The sequence below is a fragment of the Euprymna scolopes genome, chromosome 10, assembly GCF_053919585.1.
Source record: "Euprymna scolopes isolate OS-2025 chromosome 10, ASM5391958v1, whole genome shotgun sequence".
In the NCBI taxonomy this organism is placed as follows: Eukaryota; Metazoa; Mollusca; class Cephalopoda; order Sepiida; family Sepiolidae; genus Euprymna; species Euprymna scolopes.
In genome coordinates this window covers 33,106,422-33,131,307 of record NC_136491.1, presented here as the reverse complement: position 1 = coordinate 33,131,307, position 24,886 = coordinate 33,106,422, and the positions used below count along the sequence as shown (strand labels likewise).

At 31.0% G+C, this 24,886-nt stretch overlaps 1 protein-coding gene across 1 annotated transcript; it reads right to left on the bottom strand.

Annotated features, from left to right (window-relative positions):
* Positions 1 to 14: 14 nt before the first annotated feature.
* LOC145286389 (transmembrane channel-like protein 3) lies at positions 15 to 23,205 on the bottom strand. Its single transcript, XM_080135316.1, has 5 exons — positions 23,075 to 23,205; positions 16,274 to 16,341; positions 14,493 to 14,729; positions 1,214 to 1,324; positions 15 to 144 (listed from the first exon to the last, which is right to left on the bottom strand). The coding sequence occupies exons 1-5, from the start codon at positions 23,156 to 23,158 to the stop codon at positions 15 to 17; spliced, it is 630 nt and encodes a 209-aa protein (XP_079991442.1). The 5' UTR covers positions 23,159 to 23,205.
* Positions 23,206 to 24,886: the final 1,681 nt, after the last annotated feature.

The following is a 24,886-nucleotide window of genomic DNA, read 5'->3' as shown; positions in this document are numbered from 1 at the left end:
TATAAATCAATTTGCTACCCTGGCAACGTCAGGTGTTTTTGCGAATAACTTATAAATGCACTCACGTATTCAAGCGTCTTTTTAAGTTCCCGGTTGACTTCTTTAATCGACTGAGATGTTGACCATAAATAATAGATGATAAGGCTGAAAAACAAAAAGAAACATTCAATGGTTAAAATTGTGACAGAATTTAAATCATTTCAGTTTTTTTTTAGATAATGATTGATAATTTGTATTATCTAGATTATAGTTCTCATCTTGAATTTTATTCCCATAACTTTTCAGTTAATGTAACTTCCGACCTTGTTCACATATTTGTTTATTTTTTATTTATTATTATTTTTTTTGCTGACTGTTTTCCTCATCTTCATAGTTATTGTTTCACGACGTTTCGACCAACTATTCCTCTGGCCTTCGTCAGATGACTAACCGCGACGGGAAAGGAATGCTGAGTCTTTTAACTGTATCCTCAGTTATTACTGCTTTCGATATTTATTCGTTTCCACACGAAAACAAAATGTGACATAAGATCGTATTTAACGTGGCCGAGGACCAGCTCCCCCAAAAGGGGGCACTCTTACAGTAAGCAAAAAATAAAATTGTCTTAGTATAGAAAAGTTTCTCGGTTAATTGACTAATAAAAATTTGACACTCTCTTTAACATGGTAAGTTTGGGAAAAGGTGTTATAAATAATAAACTAGACAAAATACTATTTAAAAAAACACCAAATATATGTCAACGTATGTCACGGTAACATATATTGAGCGAATTTCTAACAGTATTTTTGTCTAGTTTATTATTTATAACATCTTTTTCTGAACTTACCGTGTTAAAGAGAGAGTCGGGTGCCATCTTGAATTTTCCAATACATCGGTAAACACTGTATGCTTTTCGATCTGAATAAACATGTTACATTGAATAAAAACACGAAAAATATATCCAGTTAGGTAGAAAAGTAACTTATCTTGCCTTTGATAACATTTATTTGTTATATATTTGTTTTTTGACAACTTTTTCGAATCTATGTGTACAGTAATACAAACCCAAAGAAAATTAAAAAAAAAAAAATCTGTCGATGCAGAAAATATACCGTCATCTAGAATGTTCTACAAGGAAGAGGTATGGATTTAGCCGTATAGAAGATAAGTATTTTAAATTAGAAACAAGTTCAATTATTGGAATCAGGACAAAATGGAACCATTTATTTCTTACCTGAACGAACCGAGCAGTATCAACGAAGTCGCTGGTTTGGAGGCAAATTTAAGGATTTCTGCTACAAATGGAAGATTTTTTACTAAAAGTTCCATAATGTCGTTCGTATCTCTGGAAAAAGTATAAAAATGTGCATCATTATGTATAATAATATTATAAAAATATAATAAAATATTAATAATATAGAAGTCTAATAGAACTAGTAATTTCATGGAAATAGTAATATTATGAGATAAAGTATAACATTACCATTTTATGATTATAATTAGAATATGTGGTATTGATATATAATAAAAATATCAATACTATAAAATATAATATAAATATTAATATTATAAAAATATAACATAAATATTATATAAGTATAATAAAAGTATAAATATTATAAAATTATAGTACAAAAATAATATAATAAAATATAATACAAATATTAAAATTATATGAATATACTACAAATAAAATATCAATATTATTAAAATATAATGCAAATATTAATATTATAAAAATATAATGCTATTAAAATTATGAAAAAAATATAATACAAATATTAATATTAAAAAATAATACAAATATAATTATGATAAAAACATAATACAAATATTAATATTATTAAAATGTAACGCAAATATTAATATTATAAATATAATACGAATATTAATAAACGGTATAATACAAATATTAATATTATAAAAATATGACACAAATTTTGATAAAAATATAATACAAATTATAATATTGTAAAAAGTAATACGAATGTTTATATTATATACATACGAATATTTATATTATATAAGTAATACAAATATTAATATTATGTAAATATAATACACATATTTATATTATATAATATAATACACATGTCAATATTATAAAAAATACAATACAAATATTAATCTCATAAAAATATAATATAAATATTAATATTATAAAAATATAATACAAATATCAATATTATAAAATACAATACAAATATTAATCTCATAAAAATATAATATAAATCGTAATATTATAAAAATATAATACATATATTAATATTATAAAAATACAATATAAATATTAATATTTTATAAACATAATACATATATTAATACTATAAATATATGATACAAATATTGATATTATGAAAATATAATACAAATATAATTATAATAAAAATACATTGCAAATATTCATATAATAAAAATATAATACAAATATTAATATTATAAAAATATAATGCAAATATTCATATTATAATACAAATATGATTATTATAAAAATATAATATAAATATTAATATTATAAAAATATAATACAAATATAATTATTATAAAAATATAATGCAAATATTGATATTATAAAATATAATGCAAATATAATTATTATAAAAATAGAATACAGATATTATTATTATAAAAAATATGACAATAAAAGTATTTGTTTGTGTTACATATATGAATGAGCTGTGATTATCTGGTTTATCTCGGTCGTATAAACGAAGCGTTATTGTCGTTTTAAAATGAATACCAGACACTTTTTTTATGATTTCAATATAGACTTGTTTATTTACACATCAAAATAAAAGTGGCAATTAATATCAGGGCGCGGTGGAGGTTAGTGGAGTAAGGTAGGTTTCAGAACTCTGTGTCGACCTGTATTTGTCGCTCTGAGTCTCCTCCTCTCTTTCTTCTCGTATTTTTATTTGTGATAATTGGCCTGATAACCTTATCCTCGCCAGCTTTGTTTATTGTTTCCCCAACTTCTCTGGGTCAGAGTTCTCGTACCGATTGTTTTGTTTAGTGTTCTTTGTGTTCTTTGCTTTGTGTTCTTTGCTTAGTATTCTTGTGTTCTTTGCTTAGTGTCCTTAGTGTTCTTGGTGTTCTTTGTTTAATGCTCCTTGTTTAGTGTTCTTTGTTTAGTGTTCTTTGCTTTGTTTATTGTTCTTTGCTTTGTTTAGTGTTCTTTGTTTAGTGTTCTTTGTGTTCTTTGCTTTGTGTTCTTTCCTTAGTGTTCTTTGTTTAGTGTTCTTTGCTTTGTGGAGTGTCCTTTTGTTTAGTGTTCTTTGCTTAGTGTTCTTAGTGTTCTTTGTTTTGTGTTCTTTGCTTAGTGTTCTTTTGTTCTTTGCTTAGTGTTCTTAGTGTTCTTTGTTTAGTGTTCTTTGTTTAGTGTTCTTTGTTTTGTGTTCTTAGTGTTCTTTGTTTTGTGTTCTTTGCTTAGTGTTCTTGTGATCTGTGCTTAGTGTTCTTAGTGTTCTTTGTTTAGTGTTCTTTGTTTAGTGTTCTTTGTTTTGTGTTTTTTGTGTTCTTTGTTTTGTGTTCTTTGCTTAGTGTTCTTAGTGTTCTTTGTTTTGTGTTCTTAGTGTTCTTTGTGTTGTGTTCTTTGCTTAGTGTTATTATTTTCTTTGCTTAGTGTCCTTAGTGTTCTTTGTTTAGTGTTCTTTGTTTAGTGTTCTTTGTTTTGTGTTCTTAGTGTTCTTGGTTTTGTGTTCTTTGCTTAGTGTTCTTGTGTTCTTTGCTTAGTGTTCTTAGTGTTCTTTGTTTAGTGTTCTTTGTTTAGTGTTCTTTGTTTTGTGTTCTTTGTGTTCTTTGTTTTGTGTTCTTTGCTTAGTGTTCTTGTGTTCTTTGCTTAGTGTTCTTGTGTTCTTTGCTTAGTGTCCTTAGTGTTCTTGGTGTTCTTTGTTTAATGCTCCTTGTTTAGTGTTCTTTGTTTAGTGTTCTTTGCTTTGTTTATTGTTCTTTGCTTTGTTTAGTGTTCTTTGTTTAGTGTTCTTTGTGTTCTTTGCTTTGTGTTCTTTCCTTAGTGTTCTTTGTTTAGTGTTCTTTGCTTTGTGTAGTGTCCTTTTGTTTAGTGTTCTTTGCTTAGTGTTCTTAGTGTTCTTTGTTTTGTGTTCTTTGCTTAGTGTTCTTTTGTTCTTTGCTTAGTGTTCTTAGTGTTCTTTGTTTAGTGTTCTTTGTTTAGTGTTCTTTGTTTTGTGTTCTTAGTGTTCTTTGTTTTGTGTTCTTTGCTTAGTGTTCTTGTGATCTGTGCTTAGTGTTCTTAGTGTTCTTTGTTTAGTGTTCTTTGTTTAGTGTTCTTTGTTTTGTGTTCTTTGTGTTCTTTGTTTTGTGTTCTTTGCTTAGTGTTCTTAGTGTTCTTTGTTTTGTGTTCTTAGTGTTCTTTGTTTTGTGTTCTTTGCTTAGTGTTATTATTTTCTTTGCTTAGTGTCCTTAGTATTCTTTGTTTAGTGTTCTTTGTTTAGTGTTCTTTGTTTTGTGTTCTTAGTGTTCTTGGTTTTGTGTTCTTTGCTTAGTGTTCTTGTGTTCTTTGCTTAGTGTTCTTAGTGTTCTTTGTTTAGTGTTCTTTGTTTAGTGTTCTTTGTTTAGTGTTCTTTGTTTAGTGTTCTTTGTTTTGTGTTCTTTGTGTTCTTTGTTTTGTGTTCTTTGCTTAGTGTTCTTGTGTTCTTTGCTTAGTGTTCTTAGTGTTCTTTGTTTAGTGTTCTTTGTTTTGTGTTCTTTGTTTTGTGTTCTTTGTGTTCTTTGTTTTGTGTTCATGCTTAGTGTTCTTGTGTTCTTTGCTTAGATTTCTTTGTGTTCTTTGTTTAGTGTTCTTGTGTTCTGTGTTTTGTGTTCTTAGCTTAGTGTTCTTTGTGTTCTTTGTTTTGTGTTTTTTGCTTAGTGTTCTTATGTTCTTTGCTTAGTGTTCTTAGTGTTCTTTGTTTAGTGTTCTTTGTTTAGTGTTCTTTTGATGGTTTTGGTCGAACCAATTTTAATATCGATTAGCTTTCCCTGGGCCGATTGACGTCATCATTTCGTTTTTGATGATCCCGGGTTCCAGGCACTATGATTATAGGTCAATTTGTTCCTGGGATTGACGTCATCGTTATGCATTTCCCCCGGCGATCCTTGCACTCTTCCGGGATCATGAACTACAGGTCATCTTATTCCTGGGATTGACTCATTGTGTTCTGGCGATTCCCAGGACACATTCTTTCCATAAAATTTAGTGTATGCATCTCATTTGAAGAGTTTGATGGTGTCTTATCACAACCGAATTTTAAACGTCAAAAGCTACAAAGAATGCTAGAAGCCACACAATAACGACAGAAATCAAATAAATGTTTTGGAAATGGCGCAGATAAAGCAAGATTTAAAACTACGCTATTTTATAAATATTTATATACAAAATTACAAGATACGAAAGTTGTTTGAATGAGTGAATTGTTTAATGTTAATGTTTTGCTGTCAACTTAAAGTGTTAATTTAGTTTCCGTTGTTTGTAAAATAGAGGGCAAGTACGAATGCGCAAAAAGTGTGTATATACGTGTTTGCCTTTAGATTTCAATGTGATTATGTGTTTTATATCGTGTGTAAATGAAGCATTTAATGTAGAGAGTAGGTGTATATGCTTTGCTCTGTCTGTAAGAGTGTGTGTGTGTGTGTGTGTGTGTGTGTGTGTGTCTGTATGTGGCATTGAATAGAAAGTGATAATTTCCCTTCTTTACGTAGTCACGTAACTGAAAGCCGGGTAGTTTTTCCTGATGAGCCGTTCCCTTAAGTAATCCAATTTACCAAATTTCCATTACTAAAGATTACTACGATATTGTCACATTGACTGTAATACACGCATTAACCCTTAGCCTCAAGTGACTTTAATTATTCTGCTTTGAGCCGATTTACGTAGCTACATAACTGAAAGTAGATCATAGTTTGTTTGTTTTTTACACAGGAATCACCACTTATCAAGATCCGGAGGCCACTCGAGGATAAGGATTAATGGGTATACATAAGCCAATGTGACTTTAGCGTGGTAAACATAAGTAGTGGGAATTTTGTAAATTGGATTACTTAAGGAGACGGTTCATCAAGAACTTGTTTACATTGGACTTGAAAACAATCAGATTGTAGTCAGCTAGAAAGCAGGCAAATGCGTCCTGTTTTTTTATCGACTTTGATTGTTGCTAGTGGATGGCAGGTTTTAAGCCGTGTGGATTTCTAAATTACATATGGCGAGCGTGCATAGCGAATTTGTTTCAGGCACGCAAACGTTTTTAAGACGGCGGACGTAATTGAAAGCACGTCATGCAACCTATTATTATTATTATTATATTTTTCTTTTAGTATTTAAAATATACAAGAGAATGAACCGTTTCACTCTAATCTAATTTAATATCAATACAACTCTAAAATACTAATATTTTGTCTAGCTGTATTAGAATTTTTGTAGGAATTTTTGACACCCCTAACACGAAACTGCGAATAAAATATAAAAATCTCGTAATTTCTCTGTTAAAAGTGGGTTATTTATTTTCTTTATGGATTATACTTCCAAAATAAACTATTACAGTTGTTTTAAAAGTAATAGAAATATTTTTTTTTAAAAAAACAGTAATGAATTTTCCGAACTCAATATTTTTCCATTTTTAAACTTTAAAAATCTATCAAAATTTTTCTATTGATTCTATTTTTACGATATTTTCAGGGTCAATGTGAAATTTTATGTTCTTTCCAATAAACCGAATATAATATTTTAGACAAACGTTTTTTTTTTTAATTCACGCCCCCCTCATTTGTGTAAGTGTCACACATTTTCAAGTTTCTCTTAAAAAGTAAATAATTAATTTATGTTGAATAGTTTTATATATCACAAATTGAAGAGAAAAGGTCAATAAATAATATATTCAAATTTAAAACAAAAAAAATCCGTTTTTTAGAAATTTACCTGTAAAGTCCGAAGTTTAAAACCTTTTTAAAAAAAAAAACACATTGGTTTTTTTTTTTTTGGTTTTTTTTTTAATAAAACCTTGGCCCTGCTCCTTTAATTGAAAAAAAATTAGGGCTTGAATTACATTTATCGAGGAGTTATAAGCTTGAAAAGATGGGGTGGAATTATTCACTATTTTCACGAAATTTCTGACACTGCTAATATTTTGTCCAGTTCTAAAGCGATATTAGTACCAGAAAAGGGAGAAAATCTTTTATAAAATCGTTGTTACTTTATTATGTAATTTAAAATCTAGGGAGTATTCATAAAAACATAAGATATCAAACAAAAATTTAATTATTCTGCGTTGATTTGATTAAAAAAATTTTAGTTTATTTTCGGTGTCGTTCTGTACTCACTGTATTCGTCAAAACTGATAAAATTGCAAGAAACGTTAGTGTTATAGGTTTGAATGGAAATCAAGATTAATTCAATTTCTTCAAATTAAGAAAATAATTAATGAAAAGATAACAAACTAGAATGCGATTGTAGAATTTGTTTATATAAATAAAAATCAAGAATATTTGTACATAACCCAATTTGTTAAAAATTATTGGAGGTATACTAGAGCGAAGCCCAAAACTTTAATAGATTTTAGAAAATGCTTTTATATTATAAATGAGTCACCCTTTATCAAGGCCCGGAAGCCACTTGAGGCTAAAGAGGCTAAAGGTTAATGCGTATACGACAGTCAATGGGACAATATCGTAATAATCTTTAGTAGTGGAAATTTGGTAAATTGGATTACTTAAGGAAACGGCTCATCATGAACTTGTTTAAGCTGGACTTAAAGACGACCATATTGTAGTTAGCTGGAAAGCAGGCAAACGGTATAGAGTTACACAGGCGTGCAGTTCTAATAACTAAGCGTTGTTCATGGAATTTACGTTTAGGTTTAGGCAAAGATAAAGAGTGGGAGGGATTATTGATAGTGGTTTCAGCTAGACGAGTGTTTTTTGTGAAAGTTTGGTGAAAGTTTTATCTCGTTTTAAGTTCAGACGTTTCATTTATTTTATGCGTGTAAGATTGGAAGCGCGGGATTTGTCCAAGTTAATTATAGAAAAGCGATAACATTTTTCTAAAAGATCTTATCTAATATTTACGAAAAATAAAGTTAATTAAATGATATTAGTACAGCTTTTGAATCAGATAAAACAGACATTTTATTGCGGTATATTCAGTCGTTTACGTAAAACGGTTGAAATATTGTTCTGATGATATAATAAAGTTATATATAACTTTTATTCTTTATCTTTCATTTAATATTATTGCTTGCTCCTCTTCATAGTGTTGAGCTTTTCTTATCTTGATAAGTTTTGCTTTTTAAATATTTACGCTTTGATAACATAATTATATATATATATATTGAAAAAAATGTATATATTGAAAAAATATGTATATATATATATATATATATATATATATATATATATATATAACGCTGAATGTGTACGTGTGTGTGTGTCTGGTCACGAATAGGCTACTATATGGTTGACTATTTCAAAAAACTGGTTACATATAATGATAGAAGATGTATCGAGACACAGGAATGGGTATGTTTGATCTGGCAGAACGGTGGTTCATTAAAATTGTGGGGTCTGCGTTCGCGCCTGGTCCATAAAGAATGGAAATAAAAAATTTTAAAATAAAAAAAAAATTACAAGTGTTTTTGATATAGATGTACATAAGAATACTTTAATAAGTATGTTTTAACTCAATAGGGATGGTATAATAAAATTGTGGGGTTTGAGTTCGCGCCTGGCCTCCATAGAATGGAAATAGGCACACACTTTAATAAAGACTTTTCATATCTATCTGCGTAAGTATACTTTGATAATTATGTTTCAGTTTGAAGAAATATGGTATAATAAAATTATGGGGTGTTCGTTCGCGCCTGACCTCCATAGAATGGAAATATGTCACAACGTTTAACAAGTTTTTTTTTAATATAGATCCACGGAATATTGTGATAAGGGTTTACAATGTGAACAAGTATGGTATAATAAATTATGGGGTTTCTCTATTTTATTTTTACTTTCATAATATTTTTCTTTGGTTTTGATACCCACAAATTTAACCCATATTTACAACCCTTCCTTTTCATAACCTATCATACTTTCATAAATCAGAGTCCATTTTCTGTAGGCTGTTTTTGAACCCAGTCAACGACGAGTACTTTTGCTAGTATATATATATAAATATAGCCTGTCCAAGGATATTCAATATTATAATCATTTATATTATCAAATAATGATTTATATTATCAAATTTATTTATAAAATAAATCATTTTGGTTTACTATTCAATATGTATGGCCTTTCCAAAGCTGTTCAGTATATATAAATCATCAAAGTGTGTTAACTTGGTTAAAACAGGCATTAACGATTTTGTGTGTGTGTGTGTTTGTGTGTGTGTGTGTGTTTGTGTGTGTGTGTGTGTGTTTGTGTGTGTGTGTGTGTGTGTGTGTGTGTGTGTGTGTGTGTGTGTGTGTGTGTGTGTGTATTTACATAATCTTTTTAATTGAAATAAGCAGCGTGTTCCCGGTTTTGATGCTTCCACAGGAAATATAAATGAAAATGAATCAATCTTTCAAACTGTCAAAAGAAAAAAAAAGAGACTGCCGATGCGGACATTGATGAGCAGCAGATATTTTATTCACTGATTCATGGGGAGAAATTGGCAATTTCAGTTTGAGGATTTCGAGAAGTCTCAAAACACTAGAATGTGGAAAAATGAGGGGAAGTTTATGACGTCCGGTTGATAACGAATGGGCATGACGGTTTCTGGTTAGAGTAAAGATTGCCTGCTCGCTATGTCTTCCAGTTCCTGCTGTTTATTTTGCTGGATATCATAAGACGATGTGAAGCGGACAAGAAAGCCATTCTTGATATGGAAAGAGGGACCTTTCACGTTATCTGTTAGAAAGATAACTATCAATAAGAAAGGACCGTATCTTACTTGTAACCGTCGTTCTATCTTCAGCGCAGACACTGGATCTCAAAAAGTGGAGACAATTTATTATAACCCTATTTTTTCTTTAAACCTGGTTGAAATAGTGTTGTAGATTCGTGCAGCAGCGTCCAGTGTGGAGTTGTGAGGCAAACCAAGTGGCAAGCATATTAGCCTTCTCGGTTGCTGAGCAAACAACCTCATGATTGTTGGTTAGTGGGGGAATTGTTGATTGGTCGTTATTTACTACACTGTTGTAGATTTTCCAGAAATCACGGGTTCCTAAATATTGTGCTTCGATGCGTTTTTTTTATGGTTTCAGTAAATTCATTCAGCGGTCTCATTTGCGCACTGTTCAGCAGAAAGATAAAAGATATTTCCGCATGGAACATCTCTGATGAGATTCCTGATTGTTTCCCAGTCAGCCTTTTTATAATATCTCATCGCTTTGAGCAATGGCTCTTCAGTTTTGGCTCTAGAGTTTAGGGCGATTTCGACCATTATCACTGCATGATCAGCGTTCCCAAGTGGGCTGTGGGCTGTGGGCATTCGTTATACAATTATCGGGGACTGTGGTCAGAAACAGATCTAGAAGTAAAGCGGGTTGTTCGGGTCTGGGGAACGGATTGGACACGCAACCATCCGTGATAGGGAGTGAGATATAGAGAAGCTATGCGTCATGCTACCAGCTGTGTCTGTGTAAGTAGAGAATCCAAGCCAGTTTCTGTGGTGGATACTGAAGTCACTAAATACATGCACTTGTGCACTAGTGTCGAGAGAGATTGCTGTATCTATGTTGTCAGAGACTTTGTTTATTATGGTGTAGTCCTGGGTCGAGGGGGGTGGTATACAAAATAAAAGTAGCTAATGTTATGTACCTATTTACAATGCCTCCCCACAGGACAGAGTAAGACACCAGTGTCATTTTTTTAATATGGAGAAAAGGAACAAAAATAAAAAAAATTTCTCAGTCGTGAAGGATTTCTCTTCCACTGACAGACAAATTGAAGTGCAGCATCTGAAGAAAAGATACTACACTTTGATCTTGTCCCGAAGGTTAAGCCAATGTTATGTTGCTGTTAAGTCTAAAGCATATAAAGGCTTAGTCATCCGATTCTAGGTTTGTTTCTCTAATCAAGGGGAGGGTGTTTCGAATATAGACTCCAAGTCCGTGCATATGTCTGTCACAATCCTTACGGCAAAGTGGGAGATATTCAGGCATCTTAAAGTAATTAGAGGGGATGGAGGAGTGTAGGTTAGTCTCACTTAGTGCTAAGATACCCGGGGTGTTTGTTAGGAGAAATTCTTCACCATCATCTAAATTAGTTCTAAGCCCACGGATGTTGGTAAATGCAAGCCTCAAGGGAGGAGCCAAGTAGAGGTAAATGTCGATAGTGAAAAGCTAGGACCAGCGTTACAGCTTTCCAATGAGGGAAACATCCGAAATAAAGCTGCTGTAAATACCACCAAGGCTTCAGGTCGTACGAATCCTCATTTGCAGCTTTTGCGAGAATCCGTCAAATTTATATTTCCCCATTGGCCGATGTAAAACGCCGGACTGTTATTTGTCCCCTTAATGTTATAATTTTTATATGTCTCCTTTAAGCAATCAGTAGACGATCAATAGACACATTCATAGAGAAGCTCCCGAAAATATTATACCAGGAATTTAATACGGAATCGGTAATTGCATCGGAATCGAGACAGAGTGGGTTGCTAGGAGCGAGTAATAGAAGGTTGTAAATTTTATTGTTTAAACTTTATTCTATTAAAATTTTAACATTTCTGTATTTTAAGTTTTTCTGTTTTTGCATTTTTATTTTTGATCGATTCGGTGCAAAGGGTCATAATCTTTTCTTTTAATATCGAACACTTTCTTTCAATTGTTATCTATCATTTTTTTGGTTGATCCGTAATTATAACTTTTATTATCTAAATAAATAAAACAGTAGATGTATGTATATGTGTGTTTGTATGTAAATATTTAACCGATAAACTTTTTAACTACTGGCCATATAAGACCGAAATTAACAGGAAAAAGTAATTATGCAATAATGGTGTTTATATCGAGTAAAACTTTGTTTTGGTAGATGAATAACACCTACAGAAATATGTCGGCAAATTGAAATGCAAAATGTTCATTTCAACTTGACGACATGTTTCTATTATTTTTGCGCATGTGCAAATTTATTCATAGCTTAAAATGGTTTCATTTTAACTGTATATTATCTATCTAGCGATGGTGCAAACAGTAGGGAAGGTGGATGGAGTTTCGATTCTACCTGATGGCATCCAAGTCATTTCTTTTTACTTTTTAGATCAGTACTATATATATATATATATATATATATATATATATATATATATATATATATATATATATATATTTATATATATATTTATATATATATATATAATATTCAATAGCGAATTGGCTCTGTAATAATAAATACGAAATCTGTATAAATTAAAATATATTTAAACGGGCCCCCTCCTCGCTTGTCTAAAAATAATTTAAACAACCAATTTGAGATATTCTGAAATGTATGTACATTGAAATGCCTGACTTCTTTTTTTTTTTTTTTTTTTGGACGAACAGTTTATTTTTAAATAAAATTTTTAAATTTATGAAATTAACCATTATTTTAAAATGTGTTGCGTTTTTGTTGCATTTTTGTTGGTTTACTCATTTATTTTGGGAGGACAAACAATTTATTTTTAAATAACATTTTTAAATTAATGAAATTAACCATTATTTTAAAATGTGTTGCGTTTTTGTTGCGTTTTTGTTGGGTGTTTTTTTGTTTTGTTTCTTTTTAAGAAAATGTGTGATCTGCTTACGAAAAGGTTTTCTAGATAGAATAAGAACCTTCCAGAGAAAGATTTATAAATTATTTAATGCAATCACTAGTGAAAATATGTCTGTTCAAAGCAAAGGGTTTTCGTAATCTCATATGTAAACGGCTATATGTCTGTCTGCCGGGTTGTCTAACTGTCTGTCTGTATCCATTTTTCAAACTCTATCTTCTCCGAAACTAAAAGTCGCAGAGCGGCGCTAGGAGCTTCAAATGATCGGATTTTTTTACGGACCGTCCTTTCATGGGCCTTTAGTCGGTTACAATTGTTTTAAGGGGTCAAAATTAAGTAAAAATTGAAAAAAATCCTTTTGTACATTCATCTTAGTTTATTTTTAATTTTTAATTTTTAATCGATTTATATGTGTGTTACGTTGGTACAGTGACGTCACCAGTTTTGAATGCTGAAGTTTCTGTTTCGATTCAAGCTGATATTTAAAAGAAGCTAAAACAATGTACTATTTACCAGGAATTACATCCTTAACTTTTCCCCACTCGCACTCTTCAAAAATGATCCACTAAAATACATAAAATGACAAATTTTATTGCGTCTGCCTAATTCGCCTCTTTAATTTGCACCAGTAGTATTTTGAACATCTGCAGTTGTATTATAATATTTGTCCTTTGACAACTTTGTAAAAGTTGTCTTTGTAAAAATAAAGTGCTCGTCTGAGCTCCAATCTATATTTCCCCTCACCAAGCTTTCACGAAAAACACTCGTCTCTGTAACCACTATCAATAATTTCCTCCACTATTTATCTGTGCCTAAACCTAAACGTAGATTCCATGAACAAAGCTTCTTTCTTAGAACTGCATACCTGTGGAACTCTATTCCGTTCTCTTGCTTTCCAGCTGACTACAATATGATTGTCTTCAAGTCCAACGTAAACAAATTCTTGATGAGGCGTCCCCATTAAGTCATCCAATTTACCAAATTTCCACAACTAACGATTACTACGATATTGCCCCATTGACTTCCGTACACTTATTAATTTTTATCCTTGAGTGGCCTCCGGGCCTGGATAAGTGGTGACTCCTATGTAAAAAAATTATCGTTTGACAATATGTACATAAGTATATATATTTTTACAAACGTATACACACACGCACATATATATATATATCCATCATCTACAGTCCTATAAGTTTATTTTGTTTTGTGTATGTATTGATATTCATATTAAAAAAAACCCTTTTTATCTTTTCATTTCGAAATAAAATACAACAGTGTTATATATGGAATTGCATTCATCTGCAAAAGATTTACCCAATTTGCATATTCTTTTAAATATTCATCTTAATTAATTCCCTGTTAGTTTTTTCGGTTTTCTTACGGGATGATCATCTTTAATTAAGTATTACGTGTAAATATATTCATGCAGATATTCTACATGATTTATACTTGCGTAATATTTGCGTAAAAAGCTCATAGTAAATACAATATATATATATATATATATATATATATATATATATATATATATATATATATATATATATATATATATATATATATTGGTTTTGGTTTTAAAAAATTAAGTTTTTGGTCTTCAGACATGAAACTTAATATATAGGGTATTCGAACTCATGCGAAACTTAATATTTGGGTTTAGCCGGGGAAAATCGGTGCAAAAGTGTGAACATTAAAAAATGGAATTTACCAGGTGAAGGTCGAACGATGGCATTACGAATATGTATGCGTAACGTAATATCTATTAGTTCATGATTTTATTGTATGATCGAACTCGTTTGCATACCTGAAAGGTCCACAATCCCGCGAATATTTGTTGAAGAAGACGATCATGGATGGGATACAGCAGATGAAGAGCATTATGAGGAGGAGGGCATAATAAAAGTTGTTTGAGCGAGAAGCACGGAATATTCTTTTCTCGGGAACGTTGCACACTAACACCGACCAGAAACGGACATAAGCAAGGACGATCAGCTTGATCAAGTTCATAACAGAAATGCCCGGTGAGAAAAACCACCCTAACCTACAAAAAGAAAAATGTAAAAAACAAAAAAAAATTACAATTGTAGATGTTCATGTTTGGCTTCATGTTTATGTAGCAGGCGTATATTACACATTCTTTCTCTCTGGCACATGGTCTTCGGGCTAAAACACAATAGAGATATATTTAGAAGGATATCTCATGAGGTAAATGTGGTATTGTGGTGACTACACTAGTCCTAGCCTAGAGTAGGATAGTGAATTATGTTATATTAGACTGATAGGGGCTAATTACTTAACATTTTAATGACCTTGTGCCTAATTTTTGTATTTTATTTTGTTATGTAAGAGAATAAATAATTATTTCTCTCATTTAATAAATTAATGTATCTTTAATTTAATTTCATAGGAAATCGCTTGACTCTTTGCACCTTAAAATTGGTAAGGTTTTGTACTAGTGTCATCGTACAGACCTTTCCCTTCTTGTAATTGTTGTTCCTATTATAGCTATTGAACCGGAGAACTCGATAAGATAGGAGTTGTGTTAGATACAGGTGAGAGTTAGGTTAGGATTAGTTTAGGGTAAGTTACGTTAGTGTAAGGTAAGGACTACGTTTGGGTTAAGTAAGGGTTACTTTGGGGTTAGGTAAAGATTAGATTAGAGTTAGGTAAGGGTTAGTTTAGGGTAAGGTTAGGACTAGGTTAGATCAGATTAAAGTTAGTTTGGAGTTAGGTAAGTATTAGGTTAAGTGACCTTATGGTTAGGTTAGGATCATGTAGAAGTTAAGTAAGGGTTAGTTTAAGGTTATGTAAGGATGAGGTTAGGTTAAAGTTTTGGTAAGGATTAGGTTTGAGTTAAGTTATGGTTAGTATCAGGTTAGATGAGGATCAGATTACGTTGTTATGTAAGTGTTAGGATGTGATTAGTTTAGTGTTAGGTTAGTGTTAGAATCAGGTTAGGGTTAGGTTAGGATTAGGTTAGGATCTCTTTGCCACTGGACTCAAACAGTGCCGATTCAGGAGAAGTGTGGATGAAGATTGCGCAATCCTTGCCTCACAATTACTCGCGTAGATGCCTTTACAAGAGGTATCCTTTGTCTTTCGATACTGAACGGAGACATCGAGGATCAACTTTGTTATCTTAGGATTAAAGTAAGGTTAGAATTAGAGTTAGGCTGGGAAGAGTTATATTAGGATCGCTTTAGGGTTGGCTTAAGGCTGGTCTAAGATTAGATTAGAGCCAGGTTAAGGTTATAAATAGGGCTATGACAAGAGCATATTCTTTGCATTGTTTTGACTCTCGAGTGTGTATCCGTTGATATCTTATATGCTTATATATAGAGTGATGTGGTTCTCGGTGGATTAACTGTGTCTAACTGTGTCGGATATATACTTGAGAGTCAAAACAATGATAAGAATATGTTGTTGTCATAGCCCTAGTTATAAAATAGTTCTTGTTTTATCAGGTTGAAAAACTGTACGAGTACCCTTATTATTATACACAGTATTTGGAAATACTCTTCGGAATTCATTGATATTAATGCCATTTAAAATTTAGCATGAATAAAATAGGGTTTAGAACTTTACCATATCATTCCTTGGTTGTTTATCAGATGGAGAATATTTTCGGCTGTTTTAAATTCTGCGTATTCGGGCTAAAAAAACAACAGAGAATAGAACGTGCAAGGCTATAATTTAGTAAACAAGAAACATTATTTGTAAAATAAACGTAAAGTCTCTGTAGACATGTAAACAAAAGAACGCTATGAAAAAAACTTTAATTTATGTGCTTCTTATGTTTGTATCAAAGTAAGACAAATGAAACAAAAGGAAAAATATTCCAATAAAAAAAATATTCCAATAAAAAAAAAGCATGTAAAAAGTGAAAAAGTAAAAAATTAAAATGTTAAAACAATGAATGCTCCATTGCAAGACATTTATGTCAAGTTAAGTATCAGTATATGGTATATACTTGTACGTACAGAAACCTTAAACTAATACAACGGTTATTGTGAATTTGGGAACGCCCAATTATGTGATTCCGGAATCTTGATGCCCTAGGACTAGGCAATGTAACAAAACTCAAATGCATGCAACCTCAGTTAATAAAAACTGCCATACTAATTTGTGATAAAGGTACAACTGACATTCTTCCCAGAATACATATTCCATCAAACTCTGTAATTGAAGTTAAAAGGCCTCAGTTCCCAGTTAAATTTTGCTTGGCAATCACAATGAAAAAGTCGCAAGTGACAGTGATTGTTCTCGATTTCGCCTTGCTTTTAAGATGTATAATTTTATATAGGATGTTCATGGACAGGCCATGGCACCAGAACGTAAATCAAACGAATAAAAGAGCTTAGTACAGATGATTATACTACCAGGCCAATGTTAAATCTCATTTTGGCCGCTTAGATTTCTACCAGTGAAATGTCTTTTTCCTGATATATATATATATATATATATATATATATATATATATATATATATATATATATATATATATATATATATATATATATATATATATATATACTAACAAAAGTGCCCGTCGTTGACTGGGTTCAAAAACTGTCTACAGAAAATGGACTCTGATTTATGAAAGTATGATAGGTTATGAAAAGGAAGGGCTGTAAAGAGATAGCTTCGAATTTGGGGGGATCAAAACCAAAGAAAAATATGATGAAAGTAAAAATAAAATAGAGAAACCCCATAATTTATTATACCATACCTGTTCACACTGAAACACTTATCACAATATTTTGTGGATCTATATTAAAAAACCTTGTTAAACTTTGTGACATATTTCCATTCTATGGGTGTCAGGTGCGAACGAACACCCCATATTATCAAAGTATACTTACGCAGATAGATATGAAAAATCTTTATTAAAGTTTGTGCCTATTTCCATTCTATGGAGGCCAGGCGCGAACGCAGACCTCACAATTTTATTATACCATCCCCATTTAAGTTAAAACATACTTATCAAAGTATTCTTATGTACATATATATCAAAACACTTGTAAACGTTTTTTATTTTATTTTTTAAATTTTTTATTTCCATATTTTGTGGACCAGGCGCGAACGCAGACCCCACAATTTTAATGAACCACCGTTCTGCCAGATCAAACATACCCATTCCTGTGTCTCAATACGTCTTCTATCATTATATGTGATCAGTTTTTTTTTTTTAAATAGTCAACTATATAGGAGCCTATTCGTGACCAGACACACACACACACATACAGACATTCAGACATTCAGCTTATTATATATATGTATCGTTTATTTATTTATTTATTTTATTTTATCTTATCTTATTTTTACATTATGTGTGTGCATATATCAATTAACGAAAGACACTATAATCTACAGTAAGCAGTTAAAAATAATTAAACGCGCGTGTGTGTGTGTGTGTGTGTGTGTGTGTGTGTGTGTGTGTGTGCGTGCGTGCAGACAGTCCAAACAAACAGCGTGTGCTTTGACCCCGTCTCGCACCTAGATAATAATAAATCTATAAGTCCAAGCTTTTGGTGAGGAGATTCCACTTTGCTTATCACTTACATCTGCTTATCAATCTCCAGGTTTATATCTACGTACGTCTATAAACGTGTGTGGGTGCGTATCCTGTGTATGTATGGGTGCGTGAAGAAGCATATGTGATAATGTGCGCGTGTATATGCACGTATGTTTACATATGCGAGGATGTTCGTAGGATGCGTGGGTGTCCAATTCAAAGTTTTATGAAAGATTTGGTTTTGAATAGAGGCCACACAAGTTGCTGACAATTCTAAGTCAAAAATGTTGGAAGGGTCATATTCAAATATATCTTAACCTTATTGGCTATAGCTGTGCCCCTCCTGCTGCTAATCCTGTCCGCCCCACACTCATGTTTTCATCATTCACACTGAGAAAAATCGAAGGATCGGTCGAAATTATGTGCTTTTGAAAGAAACATTCTTGTTTTTTTTTTGTTTTGTTTTGTTTTTCAAAAGACTTTTTGTATTCTTAAACGTCAACACGTAGGAAATAAATACAAAAAGGATATAAACATTTGTATATCTTTCGTATTGATTTTTATTCATACATCTTTAAATATATATATATATATATATATATATATATATATATATATATATATATATATATATAAATGTAATTTTGGTTCGTTAAAAGCGAATAAAACCATATTTCTACGTTACCAATTTAATTGAAATTTTCAGAAATTCTATTTTTAAAGTCAAGGAATGTTTGCATGTTATTAAAATAATTTAATATTGCGAGTTATAAAAATATTAAATTAAATAAAAAATATTTTTCGTAACTGCGAGATTATCGCCATTTTATTTCCAGTAGAAATTAGCCTTTCACTTATTGAGATAAGTATTTTTGTAGTAATTTTTATGATACTCATGAAGACAGTGATCCGTGCTGAAATAAGGTTATTATTTAAAAAATCATTCTTAACATGGGGAGGGGAGGATGTTTTGTACCTATTTACTTTAACCTTACAATTGAATAAAAAAAAAACACATCGTAAAACTTTAATTAAACGTGGAAATATGATTTTAAAAAATAGCGCGGATCGCTCTCTGCATTAGAACCATTTTTATTTATTGCGGACTATTATTCTCATCTTTATTAGTTGTTTTTCACGACTTTTCGGCCAACTATTCCTCTGGCTTTCATGAAAAGAAGTAAGTACATGACAAATTATTTTTCCTTTTATAAATGTTCAGCAACTTTTTCCTTTTATTATTCTTAAAGAGTAAAACTTTTCTTATTCATGAAAAGAGTTAAGCTTACGTAAATAAATAAATGTTTGTACACGTGACAAATTATCAATAAATGGTTTAGTTACTTTTTTTAAAATTATTTATGAAAAGAGTTAAAATGCTTAATTTCTATACTTATAGGTTTTGGGAATTTTTTTCACTGGATTATTATTGATTGGACACTAATTAAACAGATTATTAAAAAAAATTAAAAAGAAATCATTATTTCGACATTTGAAAGTGGTGCTCACTTTTTAGTTACAACGTTCTGATAAATCAGTGTCACCCATTTTGTAAGCAATAAAAACGCGGTATATCTACACCATAGAAAGTAAAAATAATATGAGCCTCTACCGCATTTGTAAGTCAGAAATATATTTGTTTCTCAAAGAAAAAAAATAGATTGAACATGACTTTTTTATTGTTTTTATGAAAATAAAGTTTCGAGTTTTAAAAAAAATTTTTTTTTACTTATTTAGTTAAAAGTCAGTTTGTTTGTTTTTCAAAACTTTTGTTTGTTTTTTTTTAGTTTTTTTTTAAGTATTATAAATTTCACTAACATGCTGGAGAAATGTTTAATAATTTGGTATTTTTTTTTAGATTAGTTCCACCTTTACAATTTTCCTTTCAATGACGACATTTATAGGTTTCTGAGTATGTTGAACACGCAAATCGCATTGAAAGTTTGCGGAAATAAATAGTTGTATTATGCATTGTATTCTTCGGCGGCCATCTTTTTACGTGCACACGCGCCATAAACAAATACAATCACGTAAAAAAGATGGCCGCCAAAGATTACAATGCGTAATACAACTTTTTATATCTTAATAACTACTTATTTCTGCAAAATTTCAGTGCGATTTTCGTATTCAGCATAGTCGAAAACCATTTCAAGTCGTCATTTAAAAGAAAATTGAGGAGGTGGACCTAATCTAAAAATTTACCAACAATTTTTCATCCCGTACGCCTCCCGATACATTGCTTCGTCAAGATGCGACTATTTTATATCTCCCGAAGACACTTCCGTATTTAGAAAAAAAAATGAGTGACCGATTTACCAGAGCGTGGTAACTAAAAAGTGAGTACCCCTTTCAAATGTTGAAATTATTTTTTTTTTTTCAATTTTTTTTCATAATCTGGTTAGTGTTCAATCAATAATAATCCAGTGAAAAAATTTCAAAAAACCTATCAGTATAGAAACTCCACCACGTAAGTAAATAAATAAAGAATGTTACGTGCGCATGCGTTAGCCTTGACTAGGGAGGTACTAAGGGAACGACCATTAAATAATTCTGCGGATCGCCATGGAACTCAACGCCCAAGGAGTACCAAAATAGTTTTCATGATCTGAAGAATTTTTTTTTTCGAAAAGTGGGTGATCACTTTTCCATGTGAATTTAACTTAAAATGAGCACCCACTTTCTGGCAACCTGAGGAAGGGGCATTTATTTTCGTGTTTATTGGCGTAAAGGTTTTTTGACAAGGCAGTTTGGTACGCTAATGCATATTTAACAGTTTTCGTTTATGCTCATGCATAGCATAAACAAAGGCTACGTCTGTGAAATGGAAAATAGTCCCAGAGTTCAGGGGTTAATACCATGCAAAAGAAATCAAACAAAAAACTTTTTGGCCAAGAAACACACAGAAAAAAGAAAAAAAATAGCATCCATTTTTTTCTATCGAATTCATTTTCTGTTTTTATTGAAAACTATTTTCCCTCAGATTTTTGATATAATTTTCCATTAAGGGCCGTGCGTCTCACGTTCGTAAATAACAAATTTTTTTGTAGATTTTGGTGTGCTAAAAACGAATCTGCAAACCGTTTCCGTTGCAAAAAAATAGTTTTTATGATATGAAGAAATTACTTTTTCGAAAAAGTGGCGATCACTTTTCCATGTAAACTTAACTTAAAATAAGCACCCACTTTCTAGCCACCTGAGAGAGGAGGGATTTTTTCCCATGTTTATTGGCTAAACAGCTTTCGTTTATGCTCACGCATAGCGTAAACGAAGGCTACGGCTGTGAAATGGAAAATAGTCCCAGAGTTCAGGGGTTATTACCATGCAAAAGAAATCAAACAAAAAACTTTTTAGCCAAGAAACACAGAAAAATGCCCCTCTCTCAGGTGGCCAGAAAGTGGGTGCTCATTCTAAGTTAAATTTACATTGCGAAGTGATCACCCACTTTTCAAAAAAGTAATTTCATGAATATCATGAAAACTTTCTTTTTGCTACGGAAACGGTTTGCAGATTCGTTTTTAGCACACCGAAATCTACAATAATATACTTCGTTATATACGAACGTGAAACGGGCCTTAAAGTAAAATAATACCGGATTTTTTGGAACAGATTTACCGTTTAGTTGTACAAATATCCTCAAACCAGGTAATCACTCAAAGGGACTTTTAAAAGTCGTCACCTGCATCGAGCAAAAGTTTAAAACCACCGATTATATGCCAGCCTACGTCATGGTCACATATATTGAGTGAGTTCCTAGCAGTATTTGTATAGTTTTTTAGTTTAAACTCATTTTCCCAAAATTTCCCCAAACTTAACGTATTCGATACAGTCTGCCGCCATTTGTATTTTTCAGATATACCGATAAACATTGAATGTTTTTGAACCGATTATACATTACATAAAAACACTAAAATCTTATCCAGTTAGGTAAAACATTTACTTTTCTTGCCTTTGATAACATATATTTATTATATATTTATTTTTTGACAACTTCTTTGTATCTGTGTTTAGTAATACAAACCCTTTTCATTTAATGTAACGTTTAGTCGGCTCGAAAAACAGTGTTTATCGGGGTATTTGAAAGCTACAAATGGTGGTGGACACTGTTGATTACTTTAAGTTAGAGAAAGTGAGTTAAAACTAAAAAAACTATACAAAATACTGTCAGAAACCCACCGATTATGCCAGCTTATGTCATGGTAACATATATTCGGTGAGTTTCAGACACTGTTTTGTATAGTTTTTAGTTTTCAACTTACTTTCCCAAACTTAACGTATTCAACAGAGTCCGCGACCATTTCTGTTTTTTTTTTTTAGCCAATTAAACATTTTACATTACATAAAAACACTAAACAATTATCCAATTAGGTAGAAACGTAATTTACCTTACCTTTGCTTTCATTTATTTGTTTTTGGACAACTTTTTCGAATCTGTGTATAGTAACTCCCCTCCCCCACCATCAACCAAATATTAATTACTAACTCACATTTTTGTAAAACAACAACAAAAAACATTTAGCGTTTCAACATTTTTGCTACGTTCGGCTTCATTCACTGATTGTTGGTCAAGTCCAAACCATGAATGATTGACCGAAACTCCCGAGGATCCAGATCAAATTCTGCAAGAGTACCATTTTTTTTCATTTTCGCCTTGTTTTTCATTTTTTGCAGTGGATTGCTGTACTAATATAAGAAACATGCATTTTCTCTTCTTATTAAATTTTCCCATTACACCAAATTGAGCCACTGCAACGCGTGGGAGGGTACAGCTAGTATATATATATATATATATATATATATATATATATGTGTGTGTGTGTATGTATGTATGTATGTATGTATGTATGTATGTATATACGAAATTGTATACTTACGAAAGTTTTTTCTAAGTTCCAACACCAACAACAATTACAAAACCGGACGAAAAGACCGCGAAGAAAGTCTTGCAGGAGAATCATGATAATGGTCAACAGCAAATCTAAAACTGTGATTTTAAATACTTCCTGTGCAATAGAGAGGTGGTAGAGAAAACGTTACGGAAGCATATCAGCGCAATAATCAATATCAAATTGTACAGGTTTAATACAGCAATGTTGAGACAAAAATGATTTTTAGCGATTTTTTCTTAGCCAGGGTATGTTTATTAAACACTGCAAAAAAAATATATTACTATTGGTAAATATTACATATATAATATAATATCCATACATATAAAAATGTAATTCTTGGTTCGTTCAAAGTCGATAAAACAATATTTCTACATTACCAATTTATTTGAAATTTTCAGACAACCCATCTTTAGAGTCGAGGGATGTTTCCATGTTATTAAAATAAATTAACATCGCCAATTAAAAAATTTTAAATAAAATAAAAATATTTTTCGTAAGCCATTACTGCGAACCTGTTTTTGTTGATAGAACTGAACTTCCGTTTCAATTTATTTCATACAGCACGATTTGACGAAACGAATTAGAAGATTCCATTCTCTATTTACCCGATAAGTAAAAAGAAAACATAATTGATTTGTTTATTTTCCAAAATTTTTAATTTAATTTTTTTTTCTTTATTATATCAAGCAACAAAAAAGTTGAGTTGAAGCATAAAAGACGAAGCGCTTTGTTTTTGTTTTTGTTTATTTTGGGGTTTTTTTGTTTTTTAATTTTTTCATTTTGTTTTTTCTTTGATTTTTGTTTTTTGTTTTTTAAACAGTTGTTTCGATATAAGAAAATATGAACTTTTTATTATTAAAATTATAAATTGTTAGGTGAAAGTACAGGTATTTTTAGAAGAAAATTTACGGATTGGTAATGTGCTTAAATAATATTTGGTGCTAATGCAGAGAGTGATCCGCGCTATTTTCTAAATCGTATTTCCAATTTTAATTAAAGTTTTATGATGTTTTTGTAAGGTTGAAGTACAGAATAGGTACAAAACACCCTCCCCATGTTAAGAATGGCTTTTTAAATAATAACATTATTATTTCAGCACGGATCACTCTCTTCATAAGTACCAATATATTATATGTACACAGTGTTTAAATATTATTTCAACAGTGCTCAATACTTTCACCTAACAATTTAATAAACAAAACATGGTCCTCATGCAGAGAAAGGACCGTGCTAAAATAATATTATTTAGAAAGCCATTCTTAACATGGGGAGGGCGTTTTGTAACTATTCTATACTTTCACCTAACAATGTAATAAACAAAAGATGGTACTTATGCAGAGAAGGTGCCGTGCTGAAATAATACAGTTATTATTTAGAAAGTTATTCTTAACATGGGGAGGGAGTTTTTCATCTATTCTATTCTATTAAAAGATATCGTGAAATTTTAATTTAAGCGCGGTACCAAAAATAAAATTAGATAGAAAAATACCCCCTTTGGGTTTGTACTTGCACAAAGACTTGAAAAAGTTGTCAACAAAAACAAATATATGACAAGTAAATATTTTCAAAGGCAAGATAAGTTACTTTTCTACCTAATGGGATAATTTTTAGTGTTTTATTAGGTTTGTACTACTGTACATATAGATTTGAAAAAGTTGTCAAAAAATAAATGTATAACAAATATTATCAAAGGCTAAATATGTTACTTTATTACCAATATGGATAGTTTTTTTTTTTAATGTAAAATGTTTATTCGGTTCGAAAATCACAGCGTTTACTGCTATATTTGAAAATTAC

Bases quoted from the DNA above. Each gene is read 5' to 3' on its own strand.
- LOC145286389 (XM_080135316.1), bottom strand. From the start codon at position 23,158: ATGATTCTCCTGCAAGACTTTCTTCGCGGTCTTTTCGTCCGGTTTTGT. The intron at 16,342-23,074 runs GTAAGTATACAA...TTGTTTTTTTAG, and splicing joins GGAACTTAGAAAAAACTTTC to CCCGAATACGCAGAATTTAA. The intron at 145-1,213 runs GTAAGAAATAAA...TTTGTTTTTCAG, and splicing joins ATACTGCTCGGTTCGTTCAG to CCTTATCATCTATTATTTAT.